The following is a 20,741-nucleotide window of genomic DNA, read 5'->3' as shown; positions in this document are numbered from 1 at the left end:
AAGCTACATAGGCATGTTTATTCAGTCTGCCATGGTTGAATGCCAGATGTCAGTCCAAATTGGATACCAACTGCAAAGTGCCAAAAAAACAGCTAACCAACGTCTCACTGTCTGTCGGTGTGTGTTAGGCTCCAGAAAGGAAACCCGTGTTTATGTTTGTTTTTGTTTTGATGATTTGAAGCGTAGACACAGTTTAGTATTAAATTGTGCTTAGTCCAAAGGAGATTGACACATTCTAGGCTGCTTTTAAATAAGAATCTCGTTCAAAGCCAATTCTAACAGGATCAAATATGCAGTGCTCAAAAACACAGAAAAATGTATTCACCAATCGGTCTTAATTTATGAAGTACAAAAAATGAAACCACAAACTCAGGAACATACAAAAAGTAAACAGATTTACCTTAAAAGAACTATGAACCAAAGTTTCATCTAAGTCGATTACAACACACTTCTTGCCATAGTCTGATATGTTCATTTCGGGTAGGAGGTATTTTGCTGGAGGCTGGAAAGAGACACAGATTTAATATATAAAATTAAGCTTTTTCCAAGCACATTTTGAATATATGCAAAACAAAGTACAATTTAAAGGTAGAATTATTTAATGTGTATATTACTCCACAAATATTCTAGATGCAGAAATACTTTAGTTTTCTTCATACATACATACTTAAAAATTCCAGAATTACAAAATCCACTTTAAGTGTCAATGATGGTTACACATTAAAATAACTCTATCCTTCAATAAAAGGGAAGGAAATAAAAGTATGAATGAAAAGAAACCTAAAAGCAAAAACAGAATAGAGTAGAAGTGTTTGCTACAACTTTAAAAAGAACACAAAGATTATGTGGATTAATCACAAAATTATTACATTAACACTGTGTTTACGAAGTGCATATGGCATCGTGACTATAATAAAGACTTAGTACACAATATTAAGTTTTTTTTTTTTGCTGTTCTTTCTTTTTGCTTTATAATCCAGCTTAAACTGGACACTTTACTATTGATCCCAACAGTATCCATTTTGTTTTGTATAGACCCGAAACTAATTTCAAAGTACAACACTTTCTTTGCACTCTTAATTCAATTCAGGGTAACAGTCTATGAAATTAGCATCAAGCATAAATCAGGGACAAACCATGGATTGGAAGCCGGTTGCCTGTAGCACCCACTTACAGATGGCTATTTTAGAACCAACAGTTAAAATAACATGCACATTTTTGTGATGTGGGAGAAAAACAGAAAAACACTTCAGTTCCACTTGAATGCTTGAAAATGGAATGAAAGGAAATTTAAAGAGATACTGCTCCAATATGTAATGTCTATCACGCTGCTGTGCTGCCCTGCTTGTACTCATTTCATAATACATAATAGGATCAAATATTTTTATAGAGGATATATCATATGTTAAGACTGAGCAATTGATTATTATTATCAAGCTATACTTCTATTCTACACATGTTCCTTCTTATTTCCTTGAAGATATTAGGCATCATGTTTTGAGAACTGTTTGTTCTTCATGTAGCATTTATTCGCATTAAAACTGTAGTAAATTATGGGTGCCCATCTCCTCAGATAGGACAGATTTTAGCTATGCTCTTTGAAAAATAGTTCTGAGTTACCATAAAGAGATATAGTAGTTTATTTTGCAATAACAGTTCATCGAATATTCGTCTATCAAAAACCACATTTAACATGCAGCTTTCACATTTCTAAAACTTCTTATCAATGCCAAACCTTAAAATGCCAAGTTCAAACTCAGTCATCATGTCACAGCATAAGGAGACAAGCAATGCTGTAACATTATTGTCCCAATTATGAAAGATCTTAAGTGGTTATTATTACCTTTGAAACAGTACATACAATTTGGTAGCATAGTAGGACAGAACAACACTGCTGCCTACTGGATATGCATTTTTCTTAATAAATCACCTTAAATGAGAAACAAACAGCTACTTTAATATATAAAGTCATATGTCATTGCTACAAATTAACATCTGCTATTTGAATTTAGTAGTGATATATTTTACTTTGGCTACCTAAGCTGTTTTTTGGGATGAAGTGTTTTTTCAGGATTATAATTGATAGAACTGCAATCAAATTAAAAAAAAACAAAAAAAAAAACATGCAAAAAACGAAAACAATGAAAAGGAGGAATACATACACTGGGGATGGGAATGACCTGCACCTGGTCACACTGAGAAAATGAAGAGAGGGAAAAAAAAAAGCACAATCAGGGGAGATTAAAACATAAAATTAAACCTACAAAAAGAGCTTTTAAAACAAGCTAAATTTATTTTTTTAAACTTTGTAAAGGCAAGTGTACCATTTATTTGAATAACAACAAGATAAATGTGATCAAGAAAATCGTAAATATTTACTTACCTTGCTTTTTAAAACTTCAATCCATCTCACGGTATTTATGTATAGAAAATTTTTTGACAAATTGCTCCAATTTCTCAGATTGTTCAGAAAGAAATGCATGCACAAGTTTTTAAGCCATATACAAATTATGTTACTTCACAAGATGTCAAAGGAACAACATAAAGGCAAGCACTACAATTGAACAATACAGTATATTAAGTTTAACTCACATGTAGGGATGCCCCGATCAGGTTTTATTTAGGCCAATACCAATCACTTATTTTCATGTTACTTGATCAGCCAATTCCGATTATTTTTTTCCTTTATCCCTTTAAAAAATGTTTTACACTAATCTTCTGCATAACCAGATGCATAGAAGCCTTATGTCCTATATCAAAGTGTATTTTTTATAATTAAACTATAGACTAAAGGTGTTAACTGTTCATTTTTATTAATACAATTAAATTCTGTAGGCTTATTGTTCAGTGACCATAAAAATACTAAATTAAACCTCCTTAAAATACATACTTTAACCAATAAAATATGTAGTGGTACCTCTGGTCACGACCATAATTCGTTCCAAAACTCTGGATGCGACCGAACGTAATTTCCCCATAGGATTGTATGTACTGTAAATACAATGAATCCGTTCCAGACCGAACGAACTGTATATAAATATATATTTTTTAAAGCACAAAAATAATTATACCATAGAATGCACAGTGTAATAGTAAACCAAATGTAAAAACATTGAATAACACTGAGAAAACCTTGAACAACAGAGAAAACTAACATTGTAAGAATTTGCACTAGACCCTTACGAACCACTCGCTGTAAACTTTTTTTTAATTTTTTTTTTTTTTTTTTTAAATGAGTTTTAAGCACATAGAAGAAAAATTAAATGCCACTTCTCTTGCAAAACTTTTCAAATCATCTTCTACTGACATTAAATTCCCCACCTTCGCCACTCGAAAAAGGATTTTTTTTTTTTTTCAGCAAATCGCCATGAATCTTCCTGGTTTTCTCGCATATGATCGGCTTGCTTACACTATCCCCTGCAAATTGCTTCTCGTTCAACCACACAAGCAACAGTTTTTCCACCTCTTCCAGCACTTGAGGCCTCTGCTTGGTTAACATTATAACTCATTTTGCAACATCAGCTGCTTTGTTAGGCCCTGTATACACGAACAAAAGAAAATGGGAAACGGAGAATGGGAAATCATTGGCGCATACGAATGCGCGTAGGGAAACTGGCCGCCAGTGTTTTTGTCCACCACCAGAGCGTGTGGTCGTGAACAGATGTAAAATTTTGGCAAACTTTTTGATCGTAACCCGATTTGTACATGTTCGGAAACGTTTGTGCCCAGAGGTTCTACTGTACATATATACTGTATATCCATAATACATATGGCATAAAAGAAAATAACATGCTTCTCATAATTACAAGCTTGTTTAATTTGTTTCTGTAATGTACCTATCTGTAATTAAAAAACAGCTTTCACCATTTCTCTAACAAATAAAATGATATGCAAATATACATTTTAAAACATTAATTGCACTACAGCTTTTTTGCTGTTAAAATATACATTTACCATATTTACAGGGGTGTTTTTTTCTTCAGTGTATTAGTTAAGATATTTATCATTCTTGTGGTATAATTATAAATACAGACTATCACTTTAATATTATGTAGTACTTACTTTCACCAAAACTTTTGCCGTATGACACAAACCAACAAATAATAAACAGCACACATTTTTAAAAAAACTTCAAATGTATTAAATGTTCATAAGTTATTTATCAAGAAGTAACAAGACTAAGACTAACATGCAAAACAGGTTAATAAGTAAAGGGCACATTTTACTGTTAAGCTAACAAGCCTATTGTTTACTAAGCAGCAATTTCAATTTTGTCTTTATCTTTTCATTTTCCAATTAAAAATGTAAGCTGCCTCACTTAAAAAAGCTTGCTCTCCAAACTCAAACAGTGTCCATTTTAACTTAAAGTAGCTTTTCTTGATGTTTGTCTAACTGCACAGGATGATCCATCCCCTCCCCGTCTCCTTTTTCTCAGTTCATTGATCCATTTTCTTCAACGTAAAGGCTAAGCTCTCTTGTAAAACAAGCCTCTACTTGCTGCTCTATGTACGCTGCAGGAAGTTTGCTCAGAACAAATGTGTGCTGGTGCTGGAACTAAATTACCATAAAGTTTATAAAAGCAGGTGCTATAAAGATCATTTTTGTTATCAGCCAATTTACCAACCACCTTCAACACATTTTTTAGTGAAAAATAAGCCAATTTAGATCAGTGGCTGATCGATCAGAGCATCACTACTTATCACTACACATATATTATCGAAAACATTGTGTGTTTATTTAAATATGCGTAATTATGAAAGAACATTTTTAAAGCATTATCAATATCTGGTTAACCGTGATTTTGACATTACCTCCTGTATTATGGTATGTGTTTATGTAGTACACACAACTGCATAGCATGCTTTATATATACATGAATACATTTTACATATGCATACTTTACATATATATGCATATGCAGAAATAGCTAATACTCAAATTAATACCATAGCTGAATTGTGATTCCAGTATTAAAAAAAAAAAAAAAAAAAAAAAACACATACACATACACATTAACTGTATTATACTTTCTACCAAACTAAATTTATGCCTTTGAATGCTGCAGATTAAGCAGACCCTAACCCACAGGAATGCACCAAGACTAATACCACTGCAGTCAGTTTTTCCCAAACTAAGAAAACATTCTTCCATAAAAGTATCACAAAATATTTTAAGTGAACAATCTGCCTTCAAGGTCTATCCTGCAAGAATCATGCTAAATTAGAGGTATTATTTATATATTGCTCCAGTCTTATATGTATCAGTTACGTTTGCTTGCTAGCTCTTGGATAAAAGTGGAAAAAAAAAAAAAAAAGCTTTTTTGGTGAACTGAACTGCAGTACAAGCACACTGGTGAAGTCCATTAGCTGCCCCCACTTTCCTTGGAAGACCGACTTTTGGCTAGCCTACTTAAACAGCACTGAGAACACACAGGAGTATGCGTAAAAGCATGTTCAAACAGTAAAAATATTATATCTTTGTCCATGTTGTTATATACCTTATATTAGTTTCTCTACAGCATCTCTCTTATCTGTAAAGGCGTTCAACTTTTCATTTACTAAAAGCCAATAAGCACATGTATGAACTCAATTTTACTCTGTACTTTTTACTTCAATGTGATAAACCTTCAGAATGAGTACTGAACATTACTGTTACAGATATGCCTTGCAATTTTGAGCATAACTAATTCCTCACCTTCCTGGCAGAAGTGGAAGGAAGGAAGGCAGGCTGTGAGCATGTACTGAAAGCATGTTGCCACACCCACCACATGACGAACCTAGGGCCCTATGGAATCGGTTTTATTTTTTTCCACAAATTCCATTTTATTTTATTTTTTTGATTTTTGGTTTTCAACATTTTATTTTTCCTTGATTCTGATTTTTGGGGTTTTAAGTTTTTTTTTTCTGTAAAAAAGTAGTAACAGCTACAATAAAACAAACAGTAATGAAATGGCACTTTACATTCCTCTTAATGAAACAGCACACTAGCACAACTGAACTTTACTGTATTTTGCAGTTCCATTCATCAGGTAGGATCCCAGATCCTCCATGATGCTGTATGCTGAGATTGCAGTAGGACAGTGAGTGCCCTCCCAGAATTGTAAGAGCTGTTACTAGTTTGATGCATCCTTCTGAGATGAAGATTAACTTCACTTTTAGAAAAAAGAAAGAGTGACCCGCATTTAAGGGCTCGTTGCATCTGAGGAAAACCCTACTCTTCTGCCCAGGTTTGTAGTGTCGACTTTATAACGGAAGAGTCAAATGTGGACCTTGCGTGCCTCTTCACCGCGAGGCAAAACATTTATTAAATCCCGAAACATTGCTGTTAATTTTTAAAAGGCCTGTTAACAACAAGTGCCATTCACGAAAAACATTTTTTTATGGGAAAGACTTAATACCGGTTAAATACCTGTATAATTTAATCAGTTAAACGATTCACAGTAAATACATCCTGTACAATTAGAACTGCCTACATGAAAGAATTACCATACAGTCAAATGTTTACTCACCTATCACTATGATGAGAACTATGTGGTCTCGGCTATCAGTGGTTTCAAAAACTACAACATATATTTTCTTGCCAAGAATCTTTCAAAGAACGGCGTCCATATGTTGTTCAAATACAAGGGCCAGATGAGTTTGTCAAAGACTGCTCTCATTTTCTGGCAGTGCACCTCCTTGTTTACAATGCTTAATAAAGAAAGTAAGCATTCGAGAGGTATGTCTGACTCACATCGATACAAACTGCCATCTTGCATCTGACTATTTTGTTGTTTCCTCCGTAAAGGGGAACACTTTTTGATCTTAATTTCTCCTTGTTTTTGAGATGGGTTTTAGATATGACATGGTCATTGCATGTATCTTTTTGTGTCCAGTCTATGGTATGCTGGCAAAACTTGCAGAAAAGCTGTCCAGATTCATAAAAGTCACTCAGTTGTTGTGCCCTTAATTTTGCAGTTAAGCTCATGTTTCTTACTTTTGTTAACATAGTTAGGGTATCTGATACTGCTTGCGTCGACATTTCTGTTTCATGCAGCCAGCTAATTTGCGTGCCTTTAAAGAGAAAAAATACAGCAAACATGTGCACAAACAGATAAGAGGCACGACTGGATTTCTATGAAGAACTGCGTTCACTTCAAAAACTAGAATATAGTATCTGAATGATAGAACTACAGATTATTCAATCGTTTCATTTATTGGGAAGTTTTGTAACAGTCACCCCTTCAGTCTCTAAATTCCGCACATTTCCGTTTTTAAGTCTAAAAAGTGTTTTTAAGCATTAATTCCATCCGTATTTTCACAGACATCATAGGGGCGTACGAACCACATGGACTGTGACCCAACTGTAGCAGGTGACACCTCAGCACCCTACTGGAATAGTGCAAGTATTTTTTTCCCCCCCTTTCTTCTTCCGGTGACTGGAGTGCCAATCCTGCCACCAACCCCCAAATTTTCCCTGTAAGTTGGAGGACCTGTTTGCATGGCTGGATACAAATTATCGTTCTACCCAGGATGAAGCAATTGCAGGTTAAGGGCCTCGCTCAAGGGCCCAACAGAGTAGAGTTGCTTCAGGCATTTACGGGATTTGAACCTTCAACCTTTAAATTACTGGCACAGAAGTTCAAAATATAGTGTCAAAAAAAAAAAAAAAAAAAAAAAAAAGTCATGTCTTTACAGATTAATCAATTCACTTACTCATGGGAGTGAAATTAAATGTTAGTTTCCTCTAGTAATACAAGGTTTAGATCATATTTTAAGGCATAAATTAACTAGCTAACTAACTCGAACACATGAAATTTATAACCATTAAGAAATAACATACTGGTTCGAAATTTAGTTAACCCTATAACGCCGAGCGCGACGTTTTAGTAACATTTAATTAAAACGTATCTGGTACAGAAATTCTAAAGCTTTTGGAGCCGACGACGATGTCAACGAAATCGGCGCACTTTACTATTACAAATGCATACCGCTAGTCAGGCATTTTAGCGGCCAAATGCTTGAATAGTGGCACATGTTTCGACCGATTGTGCGTGTGTGGTTAGGTGCTCGTTGGCGTTCAGTGCATTTCACGATAATTTTCAATCTAGTGAAGTTTTAGTGTTGATATTTTTTGTATATGTTCATAAAACTGTAGTTTTTATGTCAAAGGTGTAATACTCATAAAAAACATTATATTTATTATATATTTCCGCTTTTTCAAAACGTAACGAATTCGTTACGTTCGTGTTTTGATTCGACGGTGACAAAAATTACCACAGCATGGATTGTGGTTTGTTTTATGGAAAACGGCGAATTTATGACCTAGATGGAAGCGGTACAGACTCAGACAAGGAACCAGATGCTAATACGGATGACACTGGTAAATAAAATGTGTATTATATTTAAAAATTTTCATTTTACAATATACAATTTGGGTGGCACAGTGGGTAGCGCTGCTGCCTTGCAGTTGGGAGACCTGGGGACCTGGGTTTGCTTCTCAGGTCCTCCCTGCGTGGAGTTTGCATGTTCTCCTCATGTCTGCTTGGGTTTCCTCCCACAGTCCAAAGACATGCAGGTTAGATGCATTGGCAATTCTAAATTGTCCCTAGTGTGTGCCCTGCGGTGGGCTGGCACCCTGCCCGGGGTTTGTTTCCTGCCTTGTGCCCGGTGTTGACTGGGATTGGCTCCAGCAGACCCCCGTGATCCTGTGTTCAGATTCAGCAGGTTGAAAAATGGATGGATGGATATAAAATTTTAATTATATTGCTATTCAAACTATTTTGATAACTATTTATTTTTTCCCATGATAGGAAGTGAATATGCGCCCGATTATTTTGATTTGGATGAATTAGAAGACCTCGTAGTTAGTAATGATAATACTAGTGAAGATGAGTTAGAAACTTCAGTTGTTGAAGTTGAAGAATCAATTCCAATAACTACAAGTTCAAAGCCATCTACATCAAGAAATTTCCAATCAAAAAGAATTCCTCTTTGGCGGCACATTTCTGGAGACGGTACAGCTAGACCTATGCCTGAATGGTTAGGACAAATAGATTCTTCTGGGGTAATAAAACGTCCTGTTGAATATTTTAGACATTTTTTCTCGAAGGATATCATTACTCATATTGTCGACCAATCAAATCTTTATGCAATCCAGCAAAATCCTAATAAACCTCTTGCACTGAGTAGGCAGGAACTTGAGCAATTTTTGGGTACACTGCTTGCTATGTCTATGGTGAAGCTCTCAAATTCACGTTTATATTGGAAGAGCAAACTAAACTGTCCTATTGTATCGGAAGTGATAAGTAGAGATAGATGGGAAGAAATAAAGTCCAAGATTCACTTCAATGATAATTCACAAATTCCCTTACCTAATGAGAAAACAGATAAATTATTCAAGATCCGGCCTTTGATAGACCATTTACAAAAAAAGTTTCGGGAAATACCAATGCCCCAAATGCTATGCGTGGATGAACAGATAGTTCCATTCAAAGGTAGATCAAGCATGAAACAATATATACCCAGCAAACCACACAAGTGGGGATACAAATTGTTTGTTCTTTGCGATGACAAAGGCATCATGTATGATTTTTTCATATATTCAGAGAAAATTGAACCGGTATTAGGAGAACCCGACTTGGGAGCTAGTTCAAATGTAGTACTGAAATTGGCCCAATCAATTCCTGTTGGATTGAACCATTTATTATATTTTGATAACTGGTTTACGTCACTTCCTTTGATGACAACTTTAGCAAAGAAAAAAATATTTAGCTTGGGAACTGTTAGAATCAATCGTTTGCCTGGCATCAAACTAATCAAGGACAAAGATTTGATGAAAAGAGGCAAAGGGTCCCATCAAGAAGTGACTGCTCTAGTTGAAGATACTGAAGTACGTGTAGTGAAATGGGCAGATAATAGAGTTGTAAACCTTATGTCAACTTTTGCCTCGGCAGAACCAAAGGCCAACTGTAAGCGATATGACAAAAAGACAAAACAAACCATCACAATCGATTGCCCCGCTATTGTGAAAACCTACAATCAGTTTATGGGAGGTGTTGATTTGATGGACTCGCTAATTGCACTGTACAGAATTCACATCAGATCGAAAAAATATTATCACAAATTATTTTTTCATTTTATAGATGTGACTGTTGTGAACTCTTGGCTACTTTATCGTAGAGACTGTGAGAGCCTTCAGTTACCAAAAAAAAAGATCCAAAGTCTGCAAGAGTTCAAAATGAGCATCACCGAAGCTCTTCTTCTTGAAGAAAAAAGTAATAGACCAACAAAAAGAGGCAGACCTTCAACTAGTTCTACTGATGTTGAGTTTGCTAACAAAAAGAGAAGAGGTCCTGCCACCAAAAGTATCCCTGGAAGTGATATCCGTTTGGATGGTCTTCACCATTACCCTGAGGTCACAAACAGAGGAAGATGCAAAAATGTAAATTGCAAGAGTGCACCAGTATTTTTCTGCAGCAAATGCAAAGTTCATCTTTGTATCACAAAAGAAAAAAATTGTTTTGTTCAATTTCACACTAACTAAAATTATAAACAAATACATTTTGTATTATACTTTATAAATAAAATAAGCTTTCAGTTTTTTTTTTTATTTAATAATAAAATAAGATGAAAAACAATATAGAAATGAAGGTGCATTTTTTATTCTTGTATTATAGATCCATGGACGAATGTGACAATTTGGTTACATTTAAAAAACATTGCAAATTTTATATTTTTTTAATATATTTTGGTTGTTTTATATATTGATAACTATGAAAGTAAAGAATAAAAACAAAAAAAAATTTTTTTCCTGAAATTAAAAATTCAGGCGTTATAGGGTTAAGTAGAATTGGGAAAGCAGCTTCCAAAATGGCTATCACATTCAGATTTGTATTCAGAAGAAAAAAAATAATACTTTTACAATTTGATTACCGTATTTTTCGCACCATAAGACGCACTTTTTTTTCCCCAAAAGAAGGTTGGAAATGTCTGTGCGTCTTATGGAGCGAATATTGCGTCACAGACCATGATGTGTATTACCTGACAAAAGTAGACATCCAGGGGTAGAGGGCGACAAAACTCACTGTTACGTTACAGGCATTCCCTCTGTGCTTGGAGGAATGTTAGACTCATTGACTCGGCATCTAATCCTTGCGTGTGCGTGAGTTGCAAAATGTAAACAAAAGCAAGATGGCATCTACATCTCATGAGGGAGCAAAGCAAGTGCAGAAAACAAACAAAAGCAGAGTTTGTTTTGCGCATTATCACTGAGTCGGACTCTGGACTCCACAGATTACCAGCCGCTGGACTACTTCAGGCTGTTCTTTCCTGAAGCTGCCTTTCAGCTACTGTCAAACGAGACAAACAGGTATGCAGAGCAATTTTTTGAATCGAGGGCTGTGCTTGTACCGCATTCTCATTTTTCAAACTGGAAACCCACAACAAAACATGAGATGAAGGGCTTTGTGGCATTACAAATATAGATGGGACTAGACTGGCGATATAACTTCAGGGAGCATTGGTCCAAACGTGCTTTGTCCCCTGGTGGCTTTGGACAGGTTATGTCGCGTGATGATAGGTACGTGCTCCTGCAAAGTGATTGTGAGCAACTGAGCTTAATAAATTCTGACACTAGCGATGAGGAGTTCTTGGGGTTTCCATAAAACTAGAAGAGTGCTTGAAACTTAAAGTCTCTCCTTATTTGTTAATGACAGTGATGATGTTTCTTAATACCGCTGTTGAATTTACATGGTTGAAATATTATTCTGCTATATTTTATTAAACATATTAGTGCACCATTTGGTTCAGAATATTTTTTTTCTTGTTTTCATCCTCTAAACCTAGGTGCGTCTAATGGTCAGGTGCGTCTTATGGTGCAAAAAATACGGTATTTAAAAATGAATCTTCAAACTTCTCTACTTATTGTTGGGTTACAACAAACACTGCTATGGTAGACATGGGCTAAAAAATTGGCATGTGCAGCTAAGACAATAATCACAGTCTTCAAGCAGACTAACATAGCTGCACAATTAATTCACAATGAGGCACTGCAAAAAGTGCTCTTGTTATAATTTGTTTGTTATAAAAAAATCAGTTTCTGACAGATTTAGTTAAATTTTTATTTTTTTATAATGAAATGAGGTGAAAGGAGAGGGTTATAGAAACTACAATTTGGAAATACATTTATGTAAAATTTCCCACCAGAAAGCTCGTTTCCAATGCCATATGAACACAGCAGCAGTGCATATTAAGCATAAAAAGTTCTATATGAAATAAGTAAAGTTATTTAAAAAACAAAACTGTGAATACAATAAAAGCCACCATAAAAGAACAAAACATAGTAATATAGAGTATGACCAATAAATGTATATCTATGCCAATAATATAATGAAGAAAATAGGAATTTAATAGAGATGGATTTTTTAATCTATTAATTTACCACTGCAAAACTGTATTGTGCAATAACTGACTATTCTTTCCATTAACACAAGTTCTCCTTTCCACAACTAAACTGTTTGCAACACACCTAATTGTAAAGATGATCTTTGATCTAAGCAGTCTGTACAGTAAGCCTGTTTACAATAGTAGATGGAGACTCCATTACAAGCCTACAAGTGGTGTGTTGATTTTTTTGGGCTGGGCGGTCTCATGGTCTAGAACCCCTACAGATTTTATTTTTTTCTCTCCAGCCGTTTTTTTTGTTTTTTCTGTCCCCCCTGGTCAGCGGACCTTACTCTTACTCTATGTTAATTAGTGTTGTCTTATTTTAATTCTTATTTGTCTTTTATTTTTCTTTTCTTCATCATATAAAGCACTTTGAGCTACATTATTTGTATGAAAATGTGCTATATAAGTAAATGTTGTTGTTTAATTATAGTCAAATGACTTTCACCTTTGTGTTGTTTGTGATTAACTTGTCATTTGTGTAAACCTGGAGCTTCCAAAGCACAGCTGTTTAAATATAATATTCATAGAGTTCTTCACTAGCACTTTCAAATCTTTCTTTTTATTAAAAAAAAACAACAAAAAAAACTGACAAACAAAACACAGTTTAGATAGGCTAAATCTGAGTGAAACCGTCTAGCAAATGGGAAAGCCATCATAATGTATGCTCAACGATTGATTTAATTCTGCAAGCCACATTGAAGCCGCTTTTCTGAGGGAATCCACAGGTGCCAATAGGCTTTTTAGTCTGAATGCTATGATATTGCCTGTACCCTGCCACTGCTCATTGGACACCTTCAAAATAATAAAACAAGCCTGTCTTCGACCTGCCTGGCCCTTGTCTGCTCTTTTACTTTGCTTGCTATTCTCACCCTGTCGCAGTCTTACTAACTGACACGTGTTACTTGTGTTGCTTGTCAGGTCAGCAAGCCATAAAGTACCCACGAAAACTAGCCTTTATTAAGCAGACCTTGGAGGGTGAGCTAAGGCAATGTTATTTTGGAGGAGGTACAGAGGCTCATGATTCGTTTTAAATGGATGCCAACTGTATTTAAACTTACTTTTAACCTATTTAACCTATTACAGTATTTAGAGACTGATTTTAACCTTCACTGACCACTGTTTTATTGGATTACTTATTTATTTGAAGATATACATTGCACTTTGTTTTTGAACACTATTTGGATCAATTGGAATAAAGAGCACTTTGCACTATTCCTGTTCTGTTGTTCCTTTTGAGTCCTCATCCATTATAGTCCTTCTCAGTCGGACTATAAATGTCCTGGGTACAAGGAGGAGTATGCCAGCTAAAAGCAACCTGAGCATCATACCACTGCTTTTATCTTACTCCCTGCAAATGTTAAGCTATAGGCCAAGCTGAGGACTGTTAATGTCATTTTTGCCCAAATAAATCACTTTTTTTTTTTTTAAAACCATACATTTTAAGAATGCCCAATCAGATTTACCTTATTTACAACTTGGTTTGTAGTCCTCTATTCTCAGTTTCCCCCTCTTGTCACAAATGTTTCTTCTGTTAGGCCTACAATCTCTTAACTTATTTGCAGCAGACAACGCTCTCTATGGGCACAAAAGTGGCAAAAATTCCAATAGCCTTCTGCTGGAGATTTCTGGAATGCATTTCATTTAATGTACAGAAGTTTTGTCTTCTTAATTTTAACTTTCTAGAGAACATGTAGCAGATTGAGTCAAATGGGTACTTGATATTACTGTTGAATTTCTGAAATGGAATTATATGATTGGGATGACTTTAATTTTATTGCAATTTTAAAGTGGGACCCTATAAGTGTCCTCGGGGACTTGGCACTATTACAACTGCATAGTGTTCAGCAGTGCAGAAGGTTTTGTAATTTGGCATTTCAAAAACCAAAGACATTCTGTTCCCCTGGCTCTAGTCCAACACTTGGTATACAGTGACCTTGTGTCAATGGGAGTTTAAGCTACCCCACCCTAGATAGGTCCAAGGTTAGGAAGATAGCAGGGGAAAGACACACTAGAAGGCAGGGTTCAAGTGGGCGAAGGAGTGAAAGAGAGAGAGACATATAAAGGTTTAGACATGGAAATTAAGAGGCATGAGCAGTAAGAGTTTGAGCTGTCCATCTGACAGACAAAGTAAACACATTGTTAATAATAAAAAAAAACGCCAAAACAGGAAGCAAGTGTTATTTTCAACCTGATTCTTTGTAACTGTCCTCCCTGTTTACTTTATCAATCATACAAGTAAGAGAAACACTATTTTTATTCATTTGGATTAGCACTACTTTAGATAGATAGATAGATAGATAGATAGATAGATACTTTAGGCATGTGTAGAGGTGGCATAACACACCCTCATGTTACAAAATACATAGTTGAAGCATTTAAACGACTGGGCCTCTAACCACATCACATTTTCCCCTCAGTCTGCTTATCTGTGTTACTGCTAATTTCAATTAGGCTTCAAAATGACTTGTTCAAAAAAAAAAAATCTTAATAGTTTTGATACTGGATACTGACTGATGCCTATTTTGTTAAAATCTCAATTAAAAATATAGAATCTCGAGCATAACATTAGCTTCGGTAACTATGGCTTTGATATTGGGAGGAAGACAGAATGTACTTGACTGCATCTAGACTTAGCAGTGTCTTTCCTTTGTTCATAATCAAATTGAAACAAGGGAAATGTTTTAAAAAATAGTTTAAATTTTCCTTTTCATAGTTTTAGCTACTTTATTCCAGGTTTGCTTAAATTTCAAATCTTAAAAAGAAATTGCGCAGACAAGGAGAACAACTATTTTGGCACACAGCAATTTGTATTTTCCTTTTACCAGATATGTTTACTTTAAACTTAACCATCAACCTTTCGGCTACCAACACATTGAAGGTATTTCAGAATAAACAGCTGCATAGGGAAGTTCCATAAGCATCTGCTTTAATTCAAGTAGGATCAAACTGTTTGCATAAACCATCATAAAATACAAGGGACATTTAATGTTATGAATTCACGGTATTGCTCAATACTGGTCACTGAATGGCACCAAAAGACGCTCTGTGTGATACCCTTCAAATTGTCTGGAGCACTAAACCCAAACCTTAACATATAAAATCAAATACAGTGGAACCTCGGTTTGCAAGTAACTTGGTTTACGAGTGTTTTGCAAGACGAGCAAAAATTTTTAATAAATTTTGACTTGATAAACGAGCGAGGTCTTGCAGTACGAGTAGTTTGTCTGCTGAGCGTCATGTGATTACAACTGAGTTGATGGTTCTTCTCTCTCTCTCACTGCGGGATTGTAGGCAATCGTCTCCTATTCTCCGTCTGAGTCGGCATGCCTCACTCATATAGTCAACATCCGTACGAGCATATAGTGTTTACTACAGCATTAGCATTGTGACTGTGTGCGCGCGCCCACGCGTTCGTGTGCGTGTGTGTATGTGTATGTGTGCTCGTGCGTGCGTGCTGTGATGTGCGAGTCCCCGTCTTGCACCCTAAAACACAAAGCTGAGTCTCAGTACTTTAGCAACACAAGCTTTATTCAGCTTGAAACAGCAACAGCGTGGTTATTTATACACAGACACAGCAGTCAGGCAGGGCCCTGCGCATTTATAACGTTCCTTGTTCCTTGTATCACCCATTGACGGCAGGCGCTTATAGCATGTCCGCGATCTTTTCGGATTCGCTTTTACAGAGAACTGCTTCAGCGCTGGGAGACTGCGATTGCTTTGGGACGCTCTTCCGCATGTCGTCCCGTTGGGTGCAATCCCACAAGAGTTTAGAAACTCACTCACACCAGCCATGATTCTTTTCAAAGGTAAAAGTGCAAGTTAATTTGTTTTATGTATTCTTACTTTATATTTTGTATTAATCATTTTTATATGAATAGTTTTGGGTTGTGGAACAAATCATCTGAGTTTCCATTATTTCTTATGGGGAAATTCACTTTGATATTTGAGTGCTTTGGACTACGAGCACATTTCCAGAACGAATTATGCTCACAAACCGAGGTTCCACAGTACACCTTAGCAAGAAAAAAAAATAAAATTCAATTTTTTTTTTTTTTTTAAATCTACAGTCCTGATTTGACTTAATCTTAAAATATTGTTCCATTTAAGATATAAAGCTGAATGTCTGTTCGGTACACAAATCTTTCTGTTAAGTTCATCACCACCAACTTCTATCCATATTTCTTTGCTTGTTCACAGGACAAACACAAGCTATATTTTATTCCAAAAAATATTTTCACTTGGGGAACGTACCTCATACTTGTCATACGTACATAACGTTGCTCTCCATGGTTTGTTAATTCAAAGAAATTTTAGTTTGGGGCCAAACTTTTTCCATCAGGGAATTTACTGACCAAACCTGCACTTTATTCCACCTTAGGCTGTGGCGAGGATTACTACTAGATGCCTTCTATTACTCATTTCATTACTTGACATATTTATCACTAGATATTTTCCTAGAGCAAACTGCAATCATTTGCTTTTTCTGAACTGTCTGAGCACTTAGCATTAGGCAACTGCCTAATAAATATTTTAAAATACATATTTTTTTTAAATACCCTACTCACCTTGGACAATGTTCCATTTTCTTCCACCGGTGGAGGAAGGGAAGTTGTATTGTTGTTAGTTGAAGGTGGTTCCACATTATAGTTGCGAAAACAGCAAAAGAAAGTGCTGAAGATGCTTCTACTTCTCTGTTTTTTCAAACTGGTATTAGATTGAGAAACTGAAAAATAAAATTAAAGCAGATATTTTAGGAATTTTGTTTAGGAACTTAAGTATTTAGCCTCATGAGCATTTAGAGACAAATGTACTATGAATTCAGTGACTGTCAAAAGAAAAAAATAGTTTAAAAGTGCATATTTGGATCCTTAGTCAAATACATGCTGTCAAATGAATGTGCAACTAAGAATCTGACTGAACTCTGTATAGTATTACTACAAGTAATACTACTACAAATGAAATGACATTCTCCAGGATGGGTTATTCAAAGGTCACACAGATTTTTCATTCAATGTGTTTTAATGTTTTATGCAACAAGTTTGTTAATGTATATTGAATGCACAATAAAAATAGCAGGAATATTAATGTTTTTATTTTGTCACAATTCCAACAATGTAATTACAGCTAGAAACAGCACAGTTACACTTTATGCATTGCATTCACACTGAAACTACTACCTAAAACTATACAGGTGCTGTACCAATTAGGATAGACCAAGGTCACTCCAATAACAACCTACACAGACAATTCAGACAAGGCTACCTTCCCCAAAAGCCTTCAGCATTTTAAAATTATACAAATCTAAGTTTTAAAAAGAAACAATTTAGACTAGATATTTCTATCAAATATTGCCCTGCTGAACTATCACTGTTTTCTGCAAAGTTAGAAAAGCTAGTAGCAATTAAAAGCCTAACAGCATAAAAGTGGTGAAAGCAAGCGTCACTCCCAATTCAAAGGCATCAATGGGAAAATGTAAAGAAATTGGAATGAAGCTCAATCATGCAAATTTATGCCATATGTCATGGCTGGCCAATATGTTGATCACGATCGACCGGAAAATCGGAAAGGTAGTGCAAATAGATCGCGTTGCATTCAAAAAAATTTTTTTTAGCTGTTAGTCTATCATATATCCTCCCTATAACATTTGCCACCTGATTGACATACAGGGCGGCCAGTCTGAGATCTCTTTTCTTCTAACACACAGGTCATCCCGCACGCACGATCAAACGCGCGAATTACTGCAAAACTCCAGCTATCTAAGTGATCTAGTTAGTCTTCCAATTTATATCGACTAAAGAAGGGATATGAAAAAAAACAACTGGTGGGGGGGCTGGACATGTGGAATTGGAAGAGGAATTTTTTTTTCTCACAATGTCACAATCGAAGTGCGTTTGTCTGATCTGTCAATCTTTCATTGCTATACCAAAGGAGGAAAATGTGGAAAGGCATTTTCGAACTGTTCATAAAAACTATGAAACTGACTTCCTTCCGAAAAGCTATCTGAGAAAGAAAAAGGTAAGGGAACTAAAATCCCAGTTAATCGGACAGCCTACATTTTTAACTCGGCTGAATTCAAAAGCAAAGGCAGACACAGAAGCATCGTTCTGGGTGAGTCACCCGATCATTAAGCATAAGAAGTCCTTAAGATGGTAAGAGGCCTTTGTTGAGGCAGTTGGCTAGGGGAAAATTCCTGCTGAGATTTCGAGACCCCTGGCCAGAGATAAAGGAGTTTCTCTTTGTCATTAAACATGCAGAATACAAATAACTTAATGCCAATCAATGGTTGCTAGACTTGGCAGTTTTTTACCGATCTGACCAACATTAATTTAACACTAGAATTACCAGAGCCTACGAAAAAACTCGTATATTCGGCCCACCTTAAATCACTTCTTAAATCCGTTCACACCTCTCCGCCAGCATCCTTTGTCCTCTAAATGTGCTGATAAAAGACAAGCTGCCAGCAGCCGGCTATTCCATCCCCCCACCGACTTAGAACGTGAGCAAAGTTTTCCTAGCTCACGCCTTGATTGATTATGTGGGAGTGAAGTGGAGTTTTACAGTGGAAATAAGAGATTATTCTTCTAAAGTAATCTGTGTAAACACATTGTTAAAACAGAAACTTTGTCATATTTTAGTAATAAATGTTACAAAATGTAGTAGGCATAAACTATAGAATGTGTAAAGCCCGAGTTCCAAAGATCAAATAAACACTTTCACAAAAGCTTCAAGGACAATACAACAACCTCCGTGGCGTAGCGCGTTAAAATTTGCCTCTTAGAGCACAACAGCTCTGCCACCTCTCAGACCTGAGTTCGATTCGAGATATAGATATATATAGATATATAGCATTTTTAATGAAGGTAGATCATTTTGACCTGGTCATTTTAAAAGTAGCTTGCAAGCGGAAAAAACGTGGGCACCCTTGCCATATGCATTTCATCTATTATAAATGTTTCTTAAGCAATCTTCTTAACCTGTATAAACTAACCCAATACACCAACATGGAAAGTGATGGAAAGGGAAAAAAACACTAGCAGTTATGCCAAAAGAACTGTTAGCATTTAAAATGCAAGTATGAACTATTCAGATTTTCCCTGTTTAACATTATAAAACTTTTAGTTACGTAATCAGTTTCATTAGGTGGCACTGTATCTGAGATTTAATTTAATACAAACTCTGCTGACCCGGGTCACGCAAACAACTCTTTAAGTGTACACTCTTTACAGTCCCACTTAATTCTGTAACTGAACTAAAGTTAGAACAAATTGCTATCTCAAAAGGGGAAGAATTCTTAGAAAACAATGTATTTATGGATATTACTCATTGAAAGGCACAGAATACAGATAAGGAGTGCACCATCAATAAATTCTAAACCACGAGTACCTACTGTATTGAAACACAAGAAATCTCTAAATTGGTGTCACTTTTAGATCACACAGATATCAGCTCCATACACAATCAGCCTTTTCTATAACCATAATGAATTAAAATAAGACAAAAGACCCACGATGACAAACTTTCTGTGTGAAATATGAAATACCGCCATTAGCTGTACCTATATAGTTTGGGTTTTCATTCATCAACAATGACTCAGGAAACAGCATTCGGTTGAGAGATAGAAGATACACAGCAGACTGTGCATTATGGAGTAGTAACATGACATCTGATCGCTATGAACGCAGGGTACTTTGTCCAATATTAAAGTGGTAGACATCTGAAATTGTCGACTGTCTTGCACCCTGCAAGGAATATACTGTATACTCCTCTTATCCACATGCTTGTAGGCAGATGTCACACTACTCCTTTCTTTAATTTCTCGGTTTCCTGATATTTGTGTTAAAAAGAGTTTCAGTATTTGCACTGCTTTTGTATATACTATTTAAATGTGTATTGTTTAGCACCATATGCAGTGTACTTCAGCCTTTATAGGCATTCCACCAATGTAGGAAAAAAAAAAGTTCAGCCAGAGACTGATTCAGCCACATGGGACCACACTGTATTAAAAACTTTATTACTATTATAATGGATATAGCATGGGACATAACTAGAACTACACCAGTATAAAATCTGCTGGTAAACTGGTAAAAAAAACAAGTGTATGGTTTTAAAAAAGCAAAAGTGCCAAAAAATGTATTGTTGGCTCCCAAAAATAACATTGGGCTAAAATGTGCACATTTTGTGTTTAAATGTACATTACTTGGAAGTTTTTGGCAAATTTTTAGCCATTACAAGGATCAGTGTTATACACAAGTGGAGGTTGTGTCTGTCCCATTCGACATTGGCTCCAACAGCTCTGTGATGTCACATTGGTGT

General features: G+C 35.7%; 1 protein-coding gene across 2 annotated transcripts in view; it reads right to left on the bottom strand.

Annotated features, from left to right (window-relative positions):
* The window catches only part of ctdspla (CTD (carboxy-terminal domain, RNA polymerase II, polypeptide A) small phosphatase-like a), a 104,474-nt gene that overhangs the window by 32,865 nt on the left and 50,868 nt on the right, over positions 1-20,741 (bottom strand). The window contains exons 2-4 of one of the 2 annotated variants that reach the window (XM_028804201.2): positions 16,994-17,151; positions 2,163-2,195; positions 401-502 (exon numbers count right to left, since the gene is read on the bottom strand). In XM_028804201.2, the coding sequence (XP_028660034.1) occupies positions 401-502; positions 2,163-2,195; positions 16,994-17,151 (293 nt within the window). The remainder of the gene's footprint in view (positions 1-400; positions 503-2,162; positions 2,196-16,993; positions 17,152-20,741) is intronic. The other variant, XM_028804202.2, reaches the window with a different exon arrangement.

Source organism: Erpetoichthys calabaricus, chromosome 6 (genome assembly GCF_900747795.2).
Source record: "Erpetoichthys calabaricus chromosome 6, fErpCal1.3, whole genome shotgun sequence".
Taxonomy (NCBI): Eukaryota; Metazoa; Chordata; class Cladistia; order Polypteriformes; family Polypteridae; genus Erpetoichthys; species Erpetoichthys calabaricus.
Note: the sequence above shows the minus strand (reverse complement) of the source record. Positions and strands in the feature narration are given on the sequence as shown.